Source organism: Myotis yumanensis, unplaced genomic scaffold, assembly GCF_028538775.1.
Source record: "Myotis yumanensis isolate MYYU_CA2020_CCGP unplaced genomic scaffold, mMyoYum1.0.hap1 SCAF_10, whole genome shotgun sequence".
Classification (NCBI taxonomy): domain Eukaryota; kingdom Metazoa; phylum Chordata; class Mammalia; order Chiroptera; family Vespertilionidae; genus Myotis; species Myotis yumanensis.
Window position 1 is genome coordinate 2,481,615 of NW_027223761.1, and position 21,916 is coordinate 2,503,530.

Genomic DNA, 21,916 nt, shown 5'->3' on the forward strand with positions numbered 1-21,916 from the left:
CTGTCAGGTGACCAATGACTTTCTGGACATGGGGGTGCGGCAGGGCCAGAGTCCTGGAACGGGCCGGAGGCAGAGGGGATTCCACACAAGGGGATGGGTGGGCAGCGGGTGGGCAGCTGGCCCTGCAGGCTCGGCCAGCACCTGCCAGGGCTCTGACAAAGCGAGGGCGACAGTGGGCTGTCCCCCTCCTGCAGCCCATGCCCCAGCCCGCCTGCTGCATTGCCAGACCCTCTGCCCCGGGGGAAGGAAGCCACCCTTCCTTTCTAGGTGCCCCAGGTTCCTAGGCCTCCCCTCTGGCCAGGGCCCAGAGCCAGGGGAGTGGCAGGAAGCTGGGCTCAGGGCCGCACAATCTCCCGTGGCCTGGGGCCTCCTTTAAAGGGGGAGCTGGTCAGAAGTCCTGGGGAATGCGTCCTTTAGCAGCGCTCCCCACACTGTTCCTCAGCGCACTCCTAACAGCTTGCCACAGTTCAAGGGTTCCGTGACCGACCAAGTTTGGGAAACACTGTACACTATTATTGGCGCCTTAAAGGCTCTGGCTTTTAGCTTCGAACCCTGGTCACAGGGTCCCTGTGAGACCTTTCCAAGGTGCTCTACAGACAGAGGCTGTCCACGCCAGGGAGGCCCAAGGGGGCGTGGTGGCCGCTCAGCTTCTCTCTGTCCGCTCTTTGTTGAGAACTGAGGTCAAGGTCAACTTGTCCTTGGCTCCTGGGGTTTCCGGGCCAAGCCTTCCGGCAGCTGAGGCTTCTGCCACCGGCCTCCCACGGAAGGGCCCCCATTCTCTGTGCTTCCATGGGAGGCATCCTGGAGCAGCGGGGGAGGGGGGGGGCAGGGGGTGGCGCCGACATAGGGAGACCCCGCAGCCACCTCGGAAAGGGGCCGGGCACAGGGAGAGGCTGCCCATTGTCCCTTCACACAGGCCCAGTACAGAGGACCGGAAGGGCCCCGTCCCCTCAGCAAGGCCCGAGGCCTGGAAATGCTCCCGTGGGAAGGCTGAACCCCAGCGTTTGCCGTGGAGGGAGAGAGCAGAGGAGGCTGGGGGACCCTGGGCCAATGGGACGGGGAGCTGGGCCTGCCCAGGAGCGCTCAGTGGAGGCAGGTGGAGAGGGGAGAATGTGGGGTTCCAGAACTGGGGCCTCCACGCACCATGGGATAGCTGGCGGCTGAGCAGCCACAGCAGCAGTGATGGACAGGTGGGGAAACTGAGGCCAGAGGACGTTGGCAGAGGGTCTGATCTGCATTTCAGCTCTTTCCAGCCAGAAACCAGCACCCCTCCGCCTCCCACTCCCCCTGCATCCCACCCGGCCTTCTCCCCAGGCCCTCTCCCCTCTCCCCTGCTCTCTCACCATCTTTCTCTCTCCCACCAGCTCCCCAGGGTGCCAGGCTCCAGTCGCCCTCCTGCAGCGCCTCCTCTGCACCGCTCCTCCCGCCCGCCTGAGTGTGTGTGCCCGTGAGCGTGTGCGCGTGTGCAGGGGCGCCGGCTGGGAGCCCCTGCCTCTCTTCCTCCCGCAGGAGCCGGCCCGGGCCCACCTGCCCTGTGTGCCCAGACGGGCCCTCTGCTCCCCAGGACTGGCGGTTCTTGTTTCTTCTTGTATCTCCCTGTTTTCTCCCCTCTCTCTCTGCCCCTCCAGCGATCTAGACAGAGACTTTTGGAATAACAATGAGAGCACAGTGCAGCAGAAATGGAGCTCCTACCCTCCCAAGGAGTTTATTCTAAACATTTCACCCTACGCCCCTTATGGCGACCCACGACTGTCCCTCAAGTGAGTGACTTTACCTGGTTTGATCATATGTACCTGAGTCTCGAGTCTCTGCGCACGCCCTCCTCCCTCCGGTCCCTGCCCTTCACTCTCCTCCCCCACCCCCGTCCCCTGCAGCCCATGGGCAGGCTGGCCATGGAGACGAGCAACCCCTCCTGCCCCCCTCGCCTGCCCGCCCCTCTCCTGTCCCCACCCCCAGGGCCGCCAGGCAGGAGAGCCCCCTCTGCAGCCAGCAGCCACGCGGCCCCCAGGCCCCCACGCTGGTCCCCGCGGCCCCGCCCCTTGCAGTCAGGATGGGGTTGCCCGTGTGGGTCCCTCCCCCCTGGTGTGGCTCGGCTTCCCTCCCCGCTGTGTGCTGCTGCCCTGGCTGCTGGTGGTGGTGGTCGGTGGTGGTCGTGGAGGTGGTGGCGGTGGTGGTGGCGGTGATAACTCTGACTAACACGGCTTTCTCTCTCTCCCTGCCTGGGGGCCTCCTGGCCTGGACAGCCCGCTCTTCCTCCGTCGTTAACCCTCCGTTGTCCTGTGGGATAGAGTCGGAGGTGGCTGCCCTCCCCCACCCCCACCGCCCCTGCCCCAGGCGGTGGGGAGGGGCCCCCTCCATTGTCGTGGTGCGTTGCTCTCCAGCCCCCCCGCCCGCCGGCCCCTCTCTCCTCTCTGCAGGCTCCGCTGTTAACACACTCGCAGTGCTGATGTCTCTCTCTCTCTCTCTCTCTCTCTGTCTGTCTCTTGTCCGTCTGTCTCTCTCCTCCTCTTCTCTCACTGTCTCTTTTTTCCTTTTATCTGTTATTGTTTTTCCTCCTCTTCTACCTCCCCACCCCCACGTGTGTCCTGCCCTCTCTCCCCCACCGCCACCCCTGGCGCCCCCTGGCCTGGCTGCCTCCAGTGGCACCCTCCTGTCCGGCGCCAAAGTGGCCGCCGCAGCGGGGCTGGCGGTGGAGCGGGAAGGCCGGCTGGGGGAGACGCCGGCGCTGGTGCCACCACCCGGAGAGGACGCCTTGAGAAGCGGCGGCACTGCCCCCAGCGAGCCGGGCAGCGGTGGCAAGGCGGGGAGAGGCCGCTGGCGGACGGTGCAGAGCCACCTGGCCGCAGGGAAGCTCAACCTGTCCAAGTGAGTGATGGCCCCGTGGCCGCCAGAGCCCGGTGCTCAGGCCACCCCCGCCAGGGTGGACAGCGGGACCCCTGGCATGCCCGCTGCTGCCCCCAGAGGGGCCGTCCTCGGCCCCTGGCTCATCCCATCCCTTCACGAGCCCCCCCATCGTCCCTGCCATCAGCACAGCTAACAGCCATCAGTGTCGCCTCTCAGCCTCTGGCCGCTACCCCCGTCAGTCTCTTCCTTTGCCCCGTGACCAGGTCATTTCATTGTCTGCCCCCAGGGCAGCTCCATTTCAGTCCTCGGGTCATCCCCGCCTCTTCGATTGGCGGCCCCACAGCAGCAGCCAGGTCACCCCTCCATGGGCGGCAGGCCCGTAGCTGTTCAGCCATTGGACCATCCCATCCTTGGGGAGCTGGCCGGCTCTCAGCCTGTGTTTATGCCACTCATCTGCCACTCACCGGGCCTTCCCTCTTGCGGCCAGCAGATGGCTCTAGACCCAGAGGTTGAGCCCTGCCCATTCTGACCATCTGGTGACTCCATTGGCTTGTCTCAGTCTTGCTCACATCATCGCACCACCTGTCCGCAGGCCCACCAAGGTCACCCTCATCTCAGCCATCCCCATGGCCGTCCCCGGCTTGGTCAGCGGGTTGGCGGCTGGCGGGATGCTGTGTTCTTGGAGGTGGGGTTGTCGAGCCCCAGCTGGCTCCTCCTTTCTGACAAGGGTGGTCCGACCTCATCAGACGGTCAGTCCCGGTCCTGGTCAATCCCTGTCCTGGGTGATGGCTGTAGGGCTGGCCCTACTCTCAGCAGGGAGCACGCTCCCCGCTCCCCCACCAGGGGGCAGCCTTGTTCTCATCTTGACTTTCAGACCCTCCTGTGGCTCTCAGTCCCTGGAACCATCCTCACCCGCTGGGACATAGGTTCCAATCAGCTCCTTGAACTGCCTGGCTCCCAGCCGATGGGGCAGCCTGGCTCTCAGGAGGCCAGCAGCCCTGAGCCCTGCTCAGCCCCTGGGCCCTCCTGGTTCTCCTCACAAAGCCCGCGATTCCTGCCGTTGGTGCATGGAGGCCCCCTGTGCTGAGAGCTCGTGTGCTTTCTGGCCTGAGGGGACACCGGCCGAGGCCCCCCTGACAGTCCTCGGGAGAGTCCGGAAGGAAGCCCCATCCCACCCGCTCTGAAAGCAGGCCCAGCGCGGCCCTCCCCAGGCTGCTCCGGCCGCAGAGCCCGGGCTGCTCCGGCCGCAGACCCCAGGCTGGCTGAGGCCTCCAGGCCACCTGCCGGCTCCAGGCCCGGGATCCGCTTTTCCTTTCCTGTGACTGAGAGGTCGTAGACGAGACTAGTTTGGGATATGATAGGAAACCACAGCGAGGTCAGCAAGGAGGAGGCGGCGGCCACCCAGGGGCCGTCCCCCCAGCCCCCACCTCTGCCTGCCTGCCCCCGGGGAGCTGTGGGCCTACATAGCCACCAGGCCTGGGCCTGCCCCTGGGGGTGGCCCCAACTCCAGGCTGGAGCCTGGCAAGGCTGCTGCCCTCCCTAGGACCCCAGCGTTTTGCTTTTTGCTCTCTCTCCTCTCTTTCTCTCTCCTCTCTCTCTCTCTCTCTCCTCTCTTTCTCTCTCTCTCTCTCTCTCTCTCACTCACTCTCTCTCACTCTCAGCCCACAGGGGCAGGCTAACTGTTGTCCTTTGGTTCCCAGGGAGGCTCAGGGCGTGAGCAGAGCTGAGGTCTGACTGCAGTGGTGAAAGCGGCTCCAAGGCCCCCCCCCCCCCCCCCCCCCCGCCGCCAGCATCTCAGGGGTGCATGGCTGCCTGTAAAGGGCCAGCTGAGGAGTAGTTGGCTTTACGAGTCTCTCTCACAGCCACTCAGCCCTGCCGCCATGGCCCAAAGCAGCCAAAGGCCGATGTGCAGCAAACCTTGGAGATGTGCGTTCCCTGCTAGACATTCTCGCAACAGAGCGAGTCCCACGCCTTGTGCGTCGGTTCCCCGGCGCGCACAGAAGTCACATTTGCTCTCTACCGAGTCTGTGTGCAATAGCATTACATCTACAAGGAACGTCCAGGCCTTAATCGAGAAATACTTTGTTGCTTAAAAAAATGGCACTGATAGACCGGCTCAATCCAGAGCTGTCACAAACCTGCCATTTAAAAAAAAAAACAAAAAAACACTGTCTGCGAAGTACGCAAAGCAAAGCGCAGTAAAACCGAGAGGCTGTAAATTAATGACAGCGGCTGTTTACAAAAAACCGGGGCCCGCGAGCCCATCTCTTGCCAACCCCTCTCCTAGCCCAGGGGTTGGGAGTCGGAGGGAAGGGGCAGAGGGGGAGGTTGAGGCCTCGGGCTCCGGCCCTGCCTGTCGGATGCGCTGGAATCTCTAGCCGGAGCACAGCAGCAGGGTGCCCGGGGCGGCCAGGGCTCTCTCACGCCTCCTCCCTCCGTCTCCTGAGACCCGGGCAGCTACCACTGGCCTGGGAGCGTGGCCTGGACCGCGAAGCCCTGAGTCTGGCCTCAGCGGGTCCTCACGGCAGCTCGGATTGCTTCTCACTCCCATTTTACAGGTGGAGAAACTGAGGGGTGGACTCACCTTTCCAAAGTCCCAAAGTTCAGAAATGGCAGAGAGGGGCTTTGGACCCGGGTCTCTGACCTCACCCTGCCTCTGATCAGCCGTGTCCTGCTTCCGGTCTGTCCTTGGCTCCCCCGCCCCCCCAATCCCAGCGTTTTCTGAGGTGCTGGTGGGCCCGTGAGGTGCCCTCTTTCAGATGCACACAGGACAGGGCAGCCACGCTGTGTTCCATCAGAAACATGCCAAGTGGCCAGACAGGCGGTTCCTGGGGCTCCCACCTCCTCTGCTCCTTTGCTGGGTCCCCTCCTCTACGAGGAGTCATTGCCCAGGAGACCAAGAGGGAACACTTGCCCTCAGAAATGGGAACCCAGGAAGGAGGGCGAGGATGGGCCACAACCTGAACCCTAAGGTAGCCCTGGCCACAGCGCAGAGGTCTGGGGGCCCGCGGACACCCCTGCCTCCGTGGACAAAGCACAGACTGGCCCTCCCCGGCCCTGCACTGGCCTGGATTCCACGTGTCTCCACGGCCAGGAGTGCTTAGGACACAGGGCAGCCTCTCCTGGGGTCCCCAGCGAGACGGCAGGAGGGGGCAGCAGAAGGTCCACCCACCCTCTCCCGCCCCAACATGACAGGCAGCCACGGGGCCTTGGGGACCCGCCTTCACCACGCAGCAGCCTCTGACGCTTCCGTGGCCACGCAGACCAGCTGAGAGGTCTGCTCAGACAGGAGGTACCTGGGTACTAAGCTGAGCCAAGGCCAGGGGGTGGGCGGGGCGGGGCCCACGGGGCCGTCGGGGTGGGCTGGGGCGTGGCGGCCTCCTGGGGGAGGTGGCAGCGACAGCAGCGGCGAGGACTGCGATGGAGGCCTGGCGAGGTCCGGCAGCGCGCGCCCTGCACCCGGGCCTCCTGGCCCTGGCTCTGGGCTTCTTTCTTCTCCACTGTGATCCCTTCACCTGCTTCTCCTTTCTCTCCTCTCCTCCACCCACCCCAAGTTTCGAGGACTCCACCCTGTCCACGACCACTACCCTTGAGTCTATCCCCAGCTCCACGGGAGAGCCGAAATGCCAGCGACCCCGCACCCTGATGCGGCAGCAGAGCCTGCAGCAGCCGCTGAGCCAGCACCAGCGGGGCCGGCAGCCCAGCCAGCCCACCACCAGCCAGAGCCTGGGCCAGCTGCAGGCCCACGCGGCCTCGGTGCCCGGCCCCAACCCCCGGGCCTCTGGCCGGGGCCAGGCGCGGCAGGGCGCCTCGGCCGGCTCCAAGTACCGGGCGGCCGCTGGCCGCAGCCGCTCCAACCCGGGCAGCTGGGACCACGTGGTGGGGCAGATTCGAACCCGAGGCTTGGACATGAAATCCTTTCTGTAAGTCCCCCTCCCTGAGCCGGCAGCCCCCACTTCCCCGCCCCAGCCTCTTCCCCCCACATCTCCAGGGCAGGTGCCAAGCAGACTCGGACACCCCTCCAGTCTCCTGTAGCTCACGCGTATGCCCGAGGCCCCCGATGGAAGGGTTCATAGCCGAGCCGCCCCTCTGAGGACCGTGGTGTCTCAGGGCTCGGAGAGGGTCCCCCCTAAAACTCAGTGGAGACACCAGAGAAGCTGCTGAGGTCCCCAGATCGGTCTCCTCCTCCAGGCTAGTCCCGGGGGCCACTCGTGGCCTCCCTGCCAGACTCCCCCTCTCCTCCTCTGACCTCTCTCCTCCCTGCTCCCTGGCCTGGCCTCCTTCCACCCCTCGCCCAGGCCCTGCCTCCTCCCCTCCAGGTACTTCTCTGCCCTGTAACTCGACTCTGCTCCCCTTCCTTCCCGCACCTCTTCCCTCCCCTGGCTTCCCCTGTCCCTGCCTGGGCCCTGTCCTCTGCCTCTGCGACCTTCCCGGCCACCTGCCCTCCAGCTCCCGCCCGCCCGGCTCCCACAGTGACCCCTCTCCTGAGGACGAACATGGGATGTTCCTCCCAAAGCTTTAGAGAACGTTGTTTCTGAAAGCAAAGCCTTGTCTCGCGTCAGAGATCTGAGAAGTAACAACACACCATTTAACCTCAGCGTCCCCCACCCCCTGCCCCCTGCCCCACCCCACTGGTTGGGCCCCCGGCCCAGGGCACCCTCTCCCCCATCCCTCTGGGCACCTGTCTCCCTCGGAGCCCAGGGCAGGTCTGGGCGTCCGTCCCTGCCATCGCCACCTCCGGGGCCTGACATCACCTTCCTTACAGGCTCCGGGGTATTCCCTTGCCCAGTCTCTCCCGGGAGCACTTCTCCCGAGCAGGCAGCCAGCACACCCAGCCTGGGAGAAGAGGGGGAGGAGCAAGGGGCAGGCCCCGCTCCCTTGGCACGTGGTGGGGACCCCTGGGGCAGCTCCTCCAACTGGACCCCGGCCCGCATTTCCAGGGCAGACGAAGTGCTGCCTCTGGCAGACACCCACCAGGAGCAGCTGTGCCAGCCAGCTTCCCACGCTCCTGCCAGTGGCCGGGCCCCACCCGGCGGGACATGCTGCCTGGGACTTTACTTGGCAACGCCGGGCAGTGCATCTAATGGGGCTGTCCCCAACCCGGGACCCCGGGACCCCGCCGGACGCCCCCATGAGAAGATGCCCAGCAGAACCTGCTTGTCGCCAGGTTACAGTTTGCATGGAGACAGGTGCTGGGGCACCGGCGAGGATGCGGAGAGTCCAGGGAATCGGTTCTGCCGAGGGGGAAGCACCGAGAGCCAGCCGGCCCTGCTGCTCTCCTGACCGCAGCGGCTCCACGCACAGCCCCCGCCGAGGGCCGGCCAGTTGTGTGAGGGCCGTCATTAGTGATTCAGGCTTTGCGGGACACATGGAGTCTTGATCACGGTTTTCAAAACACATTTTTATTGATTTCAGAGAGGAAGGGAGAGGGAGAGGGAGATAGAAACATCAATGATGAGAGAGAATCACAGATCAGCCGCCTCCTGCAGGCCCTCGACCGGGGATCAAGCCCACAACCCGGGCATGTGCCCTGACCGGGAATCAAACCTTGACCTCCTGGTTCATAGGTAGACGCTCAACCACTGAGCCACGCCGGCCGGGCTTGATCACATTTTTAAATGTACAAACAGTTCGTGGCTTGTGAGCTCTATAAACATAGGCCACCAGCTGTAGTTTCTCGACCCCTGCCCCCTGCCCGATGGTTCAGTTTCCAAGGCCTCTCGTTCACCCAAATGCTGGAGGCCCGGGGCAGAGGGTCAGGGTGAGAGGGCTAGCCAGGGCCGCCCCCAAGACCCACCCCTCTCTCGGGGAGGGAGGCGTCCCTCCTGCTCCATGGATGTGGCCGCCCACCACCACCAGCTCCCCCCCAACCTCCCCCTCCTGGCCCCCATTCTCGCCCTGGCCTGCAACCTGGAGAGAATGACAAATTGGGAATCTATGCAAAGAAGCCGTTTGGTGTTCAAGAGGAGCCGAAGGAGTATCTGAAAAATGCATTAACCAGGGAACAACGTGTTGTTTTCACTGGTTCGCCTTCCCCCGGCTCAGGCGGCTCCCAAACAGCCAAATGGAATTTTACCAACTCCAAGACCGTGCCGGTGGGCAGGGACCGGAGGGAGCCAGGACTCGTCCCGTCCCCAAAGGCAGAGGCCAGCGCGAGGGTCAGCCGGGAGTGACCGTGCACAGGACAAAGAGAAAGCCATGGGACCACCTAGCTCCCTCCCGGCCCCAGGCTCCATGTCCAAGACCACCCTCGAAGCCTAGCTCACCCGCCACAGTTCCCTCGTTGGCAGGCTCCCTGGGACGGAGCCATAGCCAGCTGCCTGTCACTCCCTGCCCTCCTGGGTGGAGGTGGAAGTGGCGGGCTCGGACCCAGGATCGGCCTCCCTCCAGAACATGCCGCCAGCTTACCTGGACCTCCTGGAGATGCTTCTGTGCCCGCCCCGTCTGCGAACCCCTCTCCCTCTGTCAGAGGAGAGACCCGATGCTGGAGGAGCATCAGGTCCTCCCAGGAAACGCTGCAAACACCGACACCCAGGAAACTCTGCAAACGCCGACGCTGCTGAGGTCCCTGAGAAATGCGGGCGGCCCTGCGGGTGCCCAGTGGTGCTCTGGGAATGCTCCCCACTCGGCATGGACCCCTTGGCCCCCGGCCCCACGGGGCCGCCCACGGCCACTCCAGGAGGTCCCCGCCTCCTCCTCGTCTGTTCTCACGGCTCTGCCTGGACCGCACGGCCTCCTCCACACCGTCCTCTCCTCGCTGCTCTCACAGGCTCCCTGCCTGGACATCTCCCGACTTGCCAGCTTCCTGCGTTGCCTTCTGGACTGCTTCTCCACGGAACGGCTGGGCAGTCACCCCGGGGACACAGGGCCCGCGTGGCCCATACACCATTTGCCGGAGGGACTTCCATTTCCCTCTGATGGGCTGCGTGTCCAGGCCCCCGGGCAGGACGCCTCCTGGCATCACGCACGCCTGGCTGGCCGGCATCGGGAGATGTCTTCCTGCGGGGCTTCCATAGGCTCAGGGTGCGGGCCCACTGGGCTTGCACACTTTCTAAGAACCTCCCCGCTGGGAGCCACAGCTGCCTGCACAGCCCGGAGCAGGTGGCCGCAGAGCCCCTCCTCTCCTCCCAGGCCCCGATGTCAGAGCCAGAGCCCCTGGCCTCGGTTCAGCGGGCGGCGAATTAGCCTTGGACGTCTTGCTGGTCCCAGGCCTGGGCTCGGCTCCCCTCAGCCTCCCCCAGGGTCCCCTCAGGAAGCCCAGGCACATGCCCAGCCCCTTCCCCGTTCTTCTCCAGAGAATCTTGCTCTGGCCCCTGGCGAGCTGGGTCTCAGGCCACGGACACCTCCCCCCCATCCCGCCCCCTCCTCCCCGCTCCATCCCCCTCTGCTCTGCAACTGTTGACAGTGCTAAAGTTGGTTTCTCTCCTGCAGGGCCAGATTCTTACGCTTTTTTCTTCTCTCTTTTTGTCTCTGTCTCTGTCTCTCTCTCCTTCCCCTCCCTGCCCCGCCCCTCCCGCGGGGCCTCCTCCGTCCCCGGCTGGTGGGCTGCCCACCCGGGCAGGGAAGGCCGGATGGTGGTGCTATCCTTGGTCTTAGGGCTTTCGGAACAGGATGACTTTGCCAATATCCCTGACCTGCAAAACCCAGGAACCCAGCAGAACCAGAACGCTCAGGGGGACAAGAGGTACGAGCTCGGGCGGCGGCAGAGGAGGAGGCGGAGGCGGAGGGCTGCCTGCCTCGGCCGCCTGGCCGCTGGACCCAGCAGAGGCACCTTCAGCGGATGCTGGAGCCGGAGGCCCGCCTCCCCAGCCGGCGCCCTCACACGCGGCCACCCCGGGGGTGTCCCTGGGTCTGAGGCCAGTGCGGCCGGCCGTCCTGGGACCATTCTGGATCAAGCCTGCTCCCCGGGCATGCCCGCCCTCGCCCGGAGCAAGCCAGCCTTTCTGCCCATCCTCCTGCTTGCTCCCCGCTGCCCCTCATCTTCCATCTGCCCTGGCCCAGAAATCCCGTTTCCCCGGTGGTTGGTGGGCGGGGGGGGATGTTAGGGAAGGGGCGCCGGCCCGTTCTCCCTCATCCCCGCCACCTCAACCTCCCTTTTTCCTGGGGTGATGGTCCCCCCCAACCCCCTGCTGCAGAGGTGTGGCCGGCTACTCTGCGGATGGGAGTCCCTGGTGGGGAGAGGCAGGGGCAGGGGTGAGGCCTGGTGACCAGAAAGAGCCAGAAAGGCAGCCCTTGAGCCTGAGGTACCAAGAGGAGGGAAGGGGGGGGCAAGAGCAGCTGCTGGCCCCCAGGACCTTGTGGGGACAGGGACAGGCCCTGTGGCCACAACACAGGCTGAGCCAAGGGCTGGGCATTTAACCGTCACCAGCTCCCAGGGAAGCACCTCGGTGGGGTGCTCTGGGCGGGAAGCGGGGGGTAGAGAGAGGTCCAGGGCTCCGGCAGCATCACAGGGCAGGGCAGTCCTGCACCTGGTGGCCGCCTCCTGTCACCTGGCCTTGAGCTGGGCAGGCCACACACCTGTGTTCCTGGGAGAGGCGCATCCCTTCGGTCAGGCCCGCTGGTCAGGCTAAAGCCCTGCACTGCAGGTGAGCGTGGGGCGCCCGCCCTGGCTCTGTCCAGCCCGGGGCATGTCTCCGCCCCTGGGCCCGTGTCCTTGTCCGTCAGATGAAGGACTGGACAGGGTGGCCCCTTCCAGCTCGGACATGCTGAGCTTCTAACGAGGGAGCTGGCCCTCGGCTGGGGCAGTGGGCAGGCCCTGTCAGCAGGCAGGGACCCCCTGCTTGCTCCCTGAGGCCCTCCGGTACAGAGGGGACTGTCCCACGCTGCTCGGGGGTGAGGGGAGGGCAGGCCGAGTTAGAGAGCTGGCTCGCTGCCCCTCCGGTGGCTTCTGGGGACCAGCTCTGTGTGCTGGTGGCCGGGCCACACCCAGGGCCGTGGCTTATGTCTCCACGTCTGGCTCTGGTCTCACAGCTGTTCTACCCTAGCCTGTCCCTCTCGCGTCTTCCCGTCTGAGCCCACAGTGCATGTCTGTGGTGGGCAAAGCGACATCCCCACAGAGGGGCGGGGAGAGCGGGACCCGTTCTTTCACTCGGGGACGCAGGTGGTGTCACACCCCGAGCCCAAGCCCTGGGGGTGGGAGCATCAGATCCTGCCGCCTCCAACTCGCCCGGCGCCAGGGGTCTCGGCTTCCCAGGCTGGGCCGGAGGGAGGGCCATGCTGAGGGCGAGAGTCTGTGGGAGAGGGGCTGGGCCCCCCAGAAGCCTGCTGAGCGCCTGGCCCGGCAAGGCGTGCCGCGTGAGGGAACCATGCAGGTTGGAAACGAGATTTCGCATCCCCCGTGTCAATTCCCGGCTCCATTTCCACCCCCGGCCTATTTTTACCCCTTGCCACTCAGGTCTCACTCCATCTCTTCACACCCTGTCCCTTCTGATCATGACATCAGCCCTCCCCTGCCTTCCTGGGAAAGGTGGGGGTGGAGGTGGGGGCCAGGCCCTCGCCAAGACCCGGCCTGACTTTCCCGGTGGACCCATGCCAGTCCCACCCGGCCACCCCACCCACCCCATCCGGGACACTCATTGCTCATGGCCTGGGGGGCGGGGGTTGGCAGGGTGTCCCGAATCCAGCACTTCCTTCCCAGCACTCCCCACCCCAGCTTGGCATTGCTTCACCCGAGGGACGCTAGGCCCCTTAGGGCTCCACCCTCTGGGTTCCTGCTCCTTGGGCCTCCAAACGGAAGGCTTCGGTCAACTGTCCCTTCCTCTTCAGCTCCCGCCTCCAGGCCCAGCCCCCCCTTTCCCACCCAGTCTCGGGGCGAGGGGTGGGAGGCCCTTGGCTGCTTTTGGGGAGGACGTTCAGCCCAGGGTCTGTGAGCACCGGCTCCGGGCAGAAAGGGGGAACAGCAAGAGAGACGGGGGTGCACCTAGCAAAGAACTCGAAGACGGGAGGGTTGGTCCCTGCCCCTGCTTCCAGGATACTTGGGGCCTGGGAAGCCCCCATCCAGGCTCTCCCGGCCCCTGGGCCTCCAGGCCATGGCCCCCAAGAACCTCCCAACGCTCTTGGGCCCAGGAGGGAGGGGGGAGGCCCTGGCTCCCACGCCCTGCATTCCGCCTTCACCCATCGGCCCTGCACCCACCCCGCCTCATCCGCTCAGCCATCCCTTCACCACCCACCGCTTCTTGGGATCCAGATGGTTTCCACCATGGCCCCACCCCCGCCCGCGTGGGGCCCGGGCCTGACCACCCCATCGCTGTCCTTGCCCAAAGCCACCATGTCTCTCCTGTCACGGTGTGTCCCCCCGCCTCCTCTCTGCCTCTCCTCTCGGCCGCCTCGCTCCTCCTCGTCCCCCGTGCACCCTGCAGCCTTCACGCGTCTCCAACTAACCTTTCTCGGCCTCTCTCTCCTGCCTCCTTCCTCCCATCTGCTCCTCACAGGGCTGTCCCGGGGCCGCGAGGGCCCCTCCGCCTCCCCCGCCTCTCTGCGCACTTTCTCTGTCCGTCACCTCCGACAGCTTCAGTGGCGCTGACCATCTCTTCCCAGGCGGCCCAGTAACCGACTCTCATACCTCCAGCCGTCAGTCTCCGCGCTCCCCCCTCCCTCTATTTCTAACTGACTTTACCTCTCCAGCCGTTTCAGCCTCCTCTTCCTCCCGTGCCTGCCTGCGTGAGCACGTGTCCACCCGTGTGTCCATGTGTGCATCCACGCATGTGTGTGTGCGCGCGCGCGCACCTGAGCGCTGCTGTGGCCGCGCCTCTGGAAGGGGCGCCCTCGTGTCCCCGGGTTGGGTGGGGTGTTACGCGTGGTCCAGGCGAGGCCACGCCTCCACGGCAGGTGCCTTGTGCATCCGACTGCTTCCTGCCTCCTCCGCTGCAGTGCGTCCCAGCTCCCCAGCACACCGTGGCTTGCTGGGTCTCCCCAAACGTGTTTCCTCTCGGGGTCACGCCTCCCTGTGTGTGTGTCATCGCGCTGCTCTGGTCGGCCTGCCTTGTCGCCTGTGCCATTCCCTCCCTGGTCCCCTGGGTGTCTTCCAGGCTTACGTGTGTGTGTGTGTGTGTGTGTGTGTGTGTACGTGCACACCCTGATCCTGGGCCCTGGTGCCCCTCCGGGACCTGCATACTCCGTGCATGCCTCTGTGCCTGTCGTGGCCAACTGTGTGCTGGTGGCCAGGCCACACCCAGGGCCGTGGCTTATGTCTCCACGTCTGGCTCTGGTCTCGCAGCTGTTCTACCGTAGCCTGTCCCGAGCCCCCCGCTGCCGTCTCCCCATCTCCATGCTGCTGCCCCCCTCCTCCTCGTGGGAGGCTCCAGCTGGTCCCTGGGGGCCGGTAGCCCCCCATCCAGAGCCCCCACTGGCCTCCCCGCCAGCTGCCGGCGGGAGAGCCTGGCTCCCTGGAAACAGCACGGAGGCAGGGTGCAGACAGGGCCTCTCGTGGGACGCTCGGATCCGGGGCTTCTTGGGGGTACCCCGACTTCCTCTGACGCTAGGGGAGCCTTCCCGAAGGTGCACTTGCCCTGTCCACTAGGCGGCTCTTTACATCTCAGCGAGTTTCAGTCCCACGGGTTTCCAATTCTCAGCCGCACTGGCCATTTCTCACACGCTCAGCGGCCACAGGGACAGCGCGGACACGGAACACGTGTCGGCATAGACAGTTCTGCTGGGCAGAGCTGCGAGGACAGGGGCCTGACCTCACCCGGTCGGTCTGGCGTCCAGAGGGCACCTGTGTTCTCGCTGAGCCTGGGCAAACACAGGTGGGGCGTCCGGGGGAGAGGCACCCTGGGTGTTTGCAGAGGGTAATGATGCGGAGAGCGAGGGAGCGCTCACCACCCGAGCCTCCGCCCCCAGGCTCCCACCCAGGCGGGGGCAGCAGGGAGGCGGCCCTGGGGAGGGAGGCAGGCTCAGAGGCCACATGCAGGCAGGGATGGAGGGTGGGGGCTTTCTGGGGAACAGGTACAGTCCAGGCACCTCACACTGGGGCGGGTGAGGCGGGGTGGGAGCAGGCCTCCCGTGGACAAGAACACAGTTCCTGCTGGCCTGCAGGCAGCCGCTGCCGGGGGCTGAGAGCGGGGCCTGCCGCCCATGGAGCCCAGCCCCGCCCACCCACCGCCAGGCTCGCTCATTCGGACCCCCCGGCCCCCAGGTTGCCTGCAGGAGGGAAGGCGGTAAACACAACTCCAGTGCCCAGCCAGACGCCGCACGATGAGTCTGACCGCCGGACCGAGCCGCGCTCCTCCGTCTCGGACCTCGTCAACTCCCTCACCAGCGAGATGCTCATGGTGAGAGGCTGCGCGGCCGGGCGGGGGAGGGGCGCGTGTGGAGGTGGGTGGCCGCGTGGGAGCAGTCCACACAGGCAGGGGACCCAGCGTGGTGACCAGCTCTTTCATCACAGCGGCCTCTCGTGCCTCAGTTTCCCCATCTGTCAAGTGAGAATATGAAGGCCCATCGTCCCGCCCCCGTCTCTCTCTGGACTGAACAGGGGCCTAAGGAAAGCTACTCGTGTGGGAGGTTTTCAGGGCCCTAGAGGGAAGGCGAGTGGACAGAGGACGGGGGCAGAAGGTGCCCTTCCTCTGAGCGGCAGCCAGTGAGCAGAGCTTCCTCCCAGTGGAGCAGGTCTCAGATCCCCATCCCGGGACCCTCCCAGCCCCACTGCTGCGGGGCCCGCTGAGGTCCAGAGAGCCGGAGCGCAGGCACAGCCCCGGCCCTGATCCCTAGGAGGGGACAGCTGTGCTGGCTGTCCTGTCTGCTCCCGCCCACCGGGGTCCCAGCCTGTGGTTCTGGGGTGCTGCTTTTTTCCACCAAGGCAGAGGCTTCACCTGGCGCCCCCTGGTGGCAGCATCCGTGGGTCACAGCTATTTGCCCCTCTGCTTTCCAAAGGCAGGAGCCAGTGGGAGCTGTGGCAGCTCAGAAGCGCCAGGAAGGCTGGGGGAGGGGGGGGACCCAGGGCCAGCGGGATTCCTACTGGACATGACCGGGGACACGTCACTTCCCCTCCTGGGACGAGGCCCCCCTCCACCTCCCCCATAGCGAGAAGGAAGGGGCTGGGTGGGCTCCCAGGCCCTGGCCAGTGCCGACATCAGGCAACTCAGAGTTCCCTGCCCACGGCCTTGGCACCAAAGCCCCCGCCCTCCCTGAGGGCCCCAGAGCCCCCAGGCCCCACCTTTGCCATTTGGGGTTCTGGATGGTTCTAACCATCCATCCCCACTGCCCTTTTGTAGCCCAGCCCGGGGATCTTGTTAAAATGCAGATTCCCCAGCCGCCCTGGCTTGTGTGGCTCAGTGGATAGAGCATTGGCCTGCTCACCGAGAGGGTCGTGGGTTCAATTCCGGTCAAGGGCACATACCTGAGGTGCAGGTTCGATCCCCAGCCCCAATCGGGGCGCGTGCAGGAGGCAACCAATTGATGTGTCTCCCTCACATTGAGGTTTCTCTCTCTCCCCCACCTCCCTCCCTGCCTTCCGTGCTCTCTAAAAATGAATGGAAAAAATACCCCTGGGTGAGGATTAACAACAAAAACGCAGGATCCCAGCCAGCAGGCCTGCGGTGGGCCTACGCGCCCACATTTCTCTGGGGTGCAGACTAGAGCGTCTGATCTCCCTGCTCTAGACCTGGTCTCCCTCGGGCCTCCTCACCTCCCTCTTTGCCCTGCCCACCAGGCCCTTGCGAGCCTGGCTCTCCACTGCCCTCCTGTCCTCCCAACTCACGCGGATGGGCAGGCCTCCCTCTGGACAGGCCTTCGCCACAGCCGGCCTGCTCCCTGCACAGGCTCTTAATTGGCTCCAGCTTCCCGGTAGCCCGGTTCCCAGAAGGGACGGCCCTTTCCCAGGGAGGGGCCCAAGCCAGGCAGAGGAAGGCAGTGCAGGCCTCTGCCCTCTCGCGGGCCCAGCGAAGCCTCTGGGTGGCCGGCAGGCCTACTTGCCCAGCCCCAGGCCACAGGCAGGTCATTAGCGTCAGCCGTGAAGGTGAAGGTGCGCAGGGCAGAAGTAAGCTGCTGTCTGAGCCCCCAGCCCAGGCTGTCTGAAGCTGGGGGTCAGGAGAAGGCCTGGGCACCCACACCTTTGGTTTGGCCAAAGGTAGAGTCGGAGAGGAGGCTGGGCCACACCCCCACCTGAGCCTCTCCGCCCCGGCACTGCCCACCTGCTGCTTTTAACAATTTATGGATTGGTTGATTTGCGAGAGGAAAAGAGAGAGAGAAACATCGATTTGTGGTTCCACTCATGTATCCATTCATTGGTTGATTCTTTTAAAAAACATTTTCTTTTTATTGATTTCAGAGAGGAAGGGAGAGGGAGAGAGAGATGGAAACATCGATCGGCTGCCTCCTGCACGCCCCACACTGGGGATCGAGCCCGAAACCTGGACGCGTGCCCTGACCAGGAATCCAACCGTGACCTCCTGGTTCATAGGTCAATGCTCAGCCACTGGGCTACGCCGGCTGCGCGGTTGATTCTTACCTGTGCCCTGACCAGGGATTGAACCCACAGTCTTGGGGTATCAGAACGATGCACTAACCAGCTATTCCGCCAGAGTCCAGATGCTTTCTGATGCTTCTGCGTGAGCAGGGGCTCCGCAGCACCTCCCTGGGGGCGTGGTGGGGGTGGCCTGCTTGGTTGCCATGGAAACAGCTCCTGGAGTTGTCCCAGCTGGTTAATTAGGGCTCCAGGCTCTGGTTCTGAAAGGCTGGGAGCAAGCACACGGCACTGCTTGCGTCCATGGTGACGCCCACTGGCCCCTCCCCCCAGGCCACCTTGTTTGGGAGCCAAGAGCCAAGTGACCAGAGGGGCCTCAGGTGGGCGGGGGTCATCTGGACTCCAGTCACCGGGACTCCACCCCAACTTTTGGAGGAAGGGGAGGGGGCAAGAGGTCTTTGTAGGCCCCAGAGCAGCAGTGCCAGGGGCCAGACTGCAGAGCAGGACTATGGAAGGGACCTGAACCATTTAACCCTCCCAGGAACCCCGCGAGCTAGGTCTCACGGTCCCATTCTGCAGATGCCAAAAGTGAGGTTCAAAGGGAGTGGGCTGGTTTGAGGAGGGCGGGGGGAGCACCAGGGGAGAACTGCACCTGGGTAGGGAGCCGCATTGCGGGGGGCCTGGGCTGGGGCTGGCAGGGTTGCCTGGAGAGCCCTCCGCTGTGAGGAAGAGCAGGGAGGCAGCTCCGCCCCGTCCAGCTCCAGGCAGGACCAGGGTGTGGCGGGCACCGACCCGGGTTTGAGCTTCCACTCACCACTCGGCGGCTCTATGCCAGTTAGTGATCTTCCTGGGCCCCAAACCAAACTGGAATGCCGCCGCGCCGCCCCCTCCGGATGCTGCGGAGAGAATGAGGCCACGCACCCGGCTCAGGGCCGGGCCAGGTGCGCGGCAGCTACTACTACCTGTGTGTGACTGGGCCGGCCAGTCCTCTCTGGCTTGGGGGGAAGGCTCAGCCTGGCCCTGGGACAGGGGCCTGCTTGGTGGAAAGAGTGGGCCTCAGAGGCAGAGAGGGTTCGTGCTGCTGTGCGATCTTGGGCGTGTGACTTAACCTCTCTGAGCCGGTCTCCTCAGCTCGAGTGGTGATCACGGCCTCCCCGCGTTGTCAGGAATCGGTAAGAAGGTGACGTAAGTCTCCTGCCATGGTAGGTGCGCCCTCCCCGTATTCTTACCACCGATATTACTTAGGGTTTCCGAGCTTGGGGCCACCTCTCCGGGAGGGAAGAGGGGCCGCAGAGAAGGCTCCCGTGGGGCAAGTGGGGAGAGAAAACCGGGCTCGGCAGTTTCATCTGGGCCGCCCCTGGCTCATCCCATCATCGAGGAGCTGTTTGTGCGGGAGGCCTGGGCTTAGGGAGCGGTCTCGGGGGGACCCAGGAGGCCGGAGTGGGTGGTATTCTCTTACCTCCCCAGATATTCCCAATGAGCAGCCACAGCTGAGGAGACTTGGCTGGGAGACCCCCCCCAGTCCCTTCCTATTTCGGTGTCGGCCTGGGAATGGGACCCCGCGCCACCCTCCGTGCACCTGTCCGTCTGTCCATTGCTGGGTCGGCCCAAGTGCCCCCCTGAGGGGTGGGGACTGGATCGGCGTAGTCTTCCCTCCCAGTGGCCCTCGCCTGGTGTGCGTACTGGCACCTGAGGCTCCTTTTAAACAACTCTGCTGCCCCCCCCCCGGGCTCCCCAACCCCGTCACATCAGGCTCCCCTAACTCACCTCTCCTTTCGTAAACCCCACCATCCTCAGAACCCCAGTCACTGTCCAAGGAAAGGTCACAGGGGTGCACAGTCCCCTCATCTGCTGGTTGTTGTGTTTCACAAAACACAAGACGCCCCCCAAGGTTGTGGGGGTGGGAAGCTGGCCGAGGGAGCTCAGGGGCCCAGGGGAGGCCGGGGCAGCCTGGGGTGCAGCAGGGAGGGCAGCGGACATCCAGGCGAGGCTGGGGATGGGGCGCGCACTGCCCTGGGGTTCAGGAGACGGGAGCCGAGCGGCTGTGCCCTCCCTCGCTCCCCCTGTGAGCCTGCGCAAGGCTCCCACCCAGTCTGACATCCTCACCTGGGTGTGGAGGTTGCCGGGCCCCCCAGCCCCATGGCGACCAGAGGGACAGAGCAGCTCCCAGCTCTGGCCCGGCTTGGGGCGCGAGAGGCCTCCTAACGGGGCCGGGCTGCAGTGGAGGCTCGGGGAAGCAGAACCCTCCCAACCCCGCCGGCCTCTCCCCACCAGCTCTCCCCAGGCTCCGAGGAGGACGAGGCCCACGAGGGCTGCAGCCGAGAGAACCTGGGCCGCATCCAGTTCAGCGTCGGCTACAACTTCCAGGAGTCCACGCTCACCGTGAAGATCATGAAGGCCCAGGAGCTGCCGGCCAAGGACTTCAGCGGCACCAGCGACCCCTTCGTCAAGATCTACCTGCTGCCGGACAAGAAGCACAAGCTGGAGACCAAGGTGAAGAGGAAGAACCTGAACCCCCACTGGAACGAGACCTTCCTCTTTGAAGGTGAGGCTGGAGCCGCCCCCGCCCGCCCGATCACCCCACACCTGTACACACATGACCACGGGCACAAATGCACATGTTCAGATACGCACACAGGAGCATGCTTGCACACGCTTGCACACGCCCCCACAGCACGTGTCTTGCCCAGCTAACCTGCTGCATGTGCGTCTCGCTGTAGCGCCGAGTGGAGCCGGCCTCACAGCCGGAGGCTGAGGAGGAAAGCTGGGTGTTCCGCTCAGACACAGAACTCACACAGAGGAGGGCAGGAAGGAAGGGAGGCGCCCGCAGGGTGCAGAGCTGGAGAGGCTGGAGCGGCCACAGTCTGGTGGTTAAGAGCACAGGTTATGGCCCCGGCTTCCTGGGTTTGAATCCCAGCTCTGCCACTTACTAGCTGTGTGACCTGGGGCAAGTTCCTGAGCCTCTCTGTGCCTTGGTTTGCAATCAGGAATCAGCAGATTGTAAAAGCATTTGGGGCGAATGCCCTTCCTGTCTCCTGCAGGCCCTTCTTTATCTCTTATCCCGAGGATTCACCGTAACCAGGAAGCCGGTGTGTGACCAGGCATGATTCCTGCCCCAAGCCCTTTGGGTGCCCGGCTGACTTAGAGAAGCCATAGCCCTTTCCCCACAGCCCTGCTCAACCAGTGAGAACAAACCCGGGTTCCCTGGCTCTCAGAACCTCCGGCGTGCACCCCAGGGACTCTGCCACCTGGCGCCCCAGCCATCTGGCACCTCGCCCTTCTGCGAGGCGGCAGCCAGCTCACCCCTAAGCAAGTCATTGATGGGGAGCGCATGGGTGCCCCTGTGTTTCAGCGTGGGGGTCAGTGTAGAGATGGTACAGCCAGCAAGAGGCTCAGCCATCTGGAGGTGTATGGAGCCAGTTAGTGGGGTGACGTTTATGGGCAGAGCCCCAATCCGCCGGTCCCTGCTGCAAATACTTATCGAGCGTTAACTCTGAGCCGGCATTTTCCTGGGTCGGGGCGAGAGGGGGGTGCAGAGCTGAACTGTGGCCCTCGAGGCACCCTGGTCTAATGGAGGACATAGACATATAATACCTAAGCCATGCGCTGCTGACAGGAGCTGCGGGAACCCGGTATGAGCACCCCTTGGTGGTGGTGAAGGGCATTTCCCAGAAGAAGGGCCACTCGAGATGGGTTGTGATGGGTGAATAGGAGTTTGCACATAGCGGCCTGCCTCTTGCGATGTTGACGGGAGCTAACGCAGGTGCAAGGGCCTCTTGGAGCCTCCAACATTGCCAGATCCCTCGTCATGCATTTCACCTGAGGAAATGCCCAGGTCACCTGGGCAAGGCCCCGAGGTGCCCCGAGAGGACCAGACAGGTACAGGCCCCTCAGCAGGAGGAGGGGCCCTGGAGGCACAGAGAGGCCGGAGGTTCCGGAACAGAGGGTTTCGTCCTCTGCTGCACCTGCTCCCTCGAGTCAGGGGCTTCTCTGTGCGCCTGGCGTCCGTGGCTGAAGGTGCCGGGACCCTCCAGAGCCCTTCACCTTCTCCATCGGTCCGGCTAAGCTGTTGTGTCCTCACTCCTTCCAGTTCATACCCTGGATCGGGATCCGATCCCCTCAGGCCTCCAGGCTGGTCTGTGCCCCCTGCACCTCCAGCAAAGCCTCCCAGTGATCCCAGCTTCAGGCCTGCCCCTGGCTCCCCAGCACCTTCTCCATCCATCCAGCTCCTCCCCCGCCCCCCTCGGGCCTCAGCTCCCGCTGCACCCGGCACACTCCTGCTCCGCCGGGCCATTCCACCGGCACTTATGCACTTGTTCAGCGATTGATTCGCTTAACAAATACGTATCGAGTGCCCACTACGTGCCAGACACAGTCAGGTGCTGGGCCGGGGGCTGAGGAGAGAGAGGCCATCCTAGTGAGAGAGCCAGACTCCAGGACACAGACAGACAGATCTCTATCTCGGCCTGTGATGCGCTGCGAAAGGAAAGTGCTGGAGTGTAAACCGGGGACCCGACCCCATCGGGGATGTCAGGAAAGAAAGCAGGGGGGGGTGGGGGGCTGCCAGGCAGGAGCGGTGATGGAGGCCGGCGGCTGGAGCCCAGTCATTGAGCGAAGAGTGGGCACGAGCCTGGAGGGCGAGGACAGCAGGCCAAGTGGCAGGAGGGTTCGGAG

General features: G+C 64.7%; 1 protein-coding gene across 4 annotated transcripts in view; it reads left to right on the top strand.

The window, feature by feature from the left end:
* The window catches only part of SYT7 (synaptotagmin 7), a 56,050-nt gene that overhangs the window by 28,979 nt on the left and 5,155 nt on the right, over positions 1–21,916 (top strand). Inside the window, exons 4-9 of one of the 4 annotated variants that reach the window (XM_070427212.1) lie at positions 1,629–1,760; positions 2,641–2,865; positions 6,399–6,767; positions 10,406–10,528; positions 14,978–15,113; positions 19,517–19,787. In XM_070427212.1, the coding sequence (XP_070283313.1) occupies positions 1,629–1,760; positions 2,641–2,865; positions 6,399–6,767; positions 10,406–10,528; positions 14,978–15,113; positions 19,517–19,787 (1,256 nt within the window). The remainder of the gene's footprint in view (positions 1–1,628; positions 1,761–2,640; positions 2,866–6,398; positions 6,768–10,405; positions 10,529–14,977; positions 15,114–19,516; positions 19,788–21,916) is intronic. The other 3 variants (XM_070427213.1, XM_070427214.1, XM_070427215.1) reach the window with 3 other exon arrangements.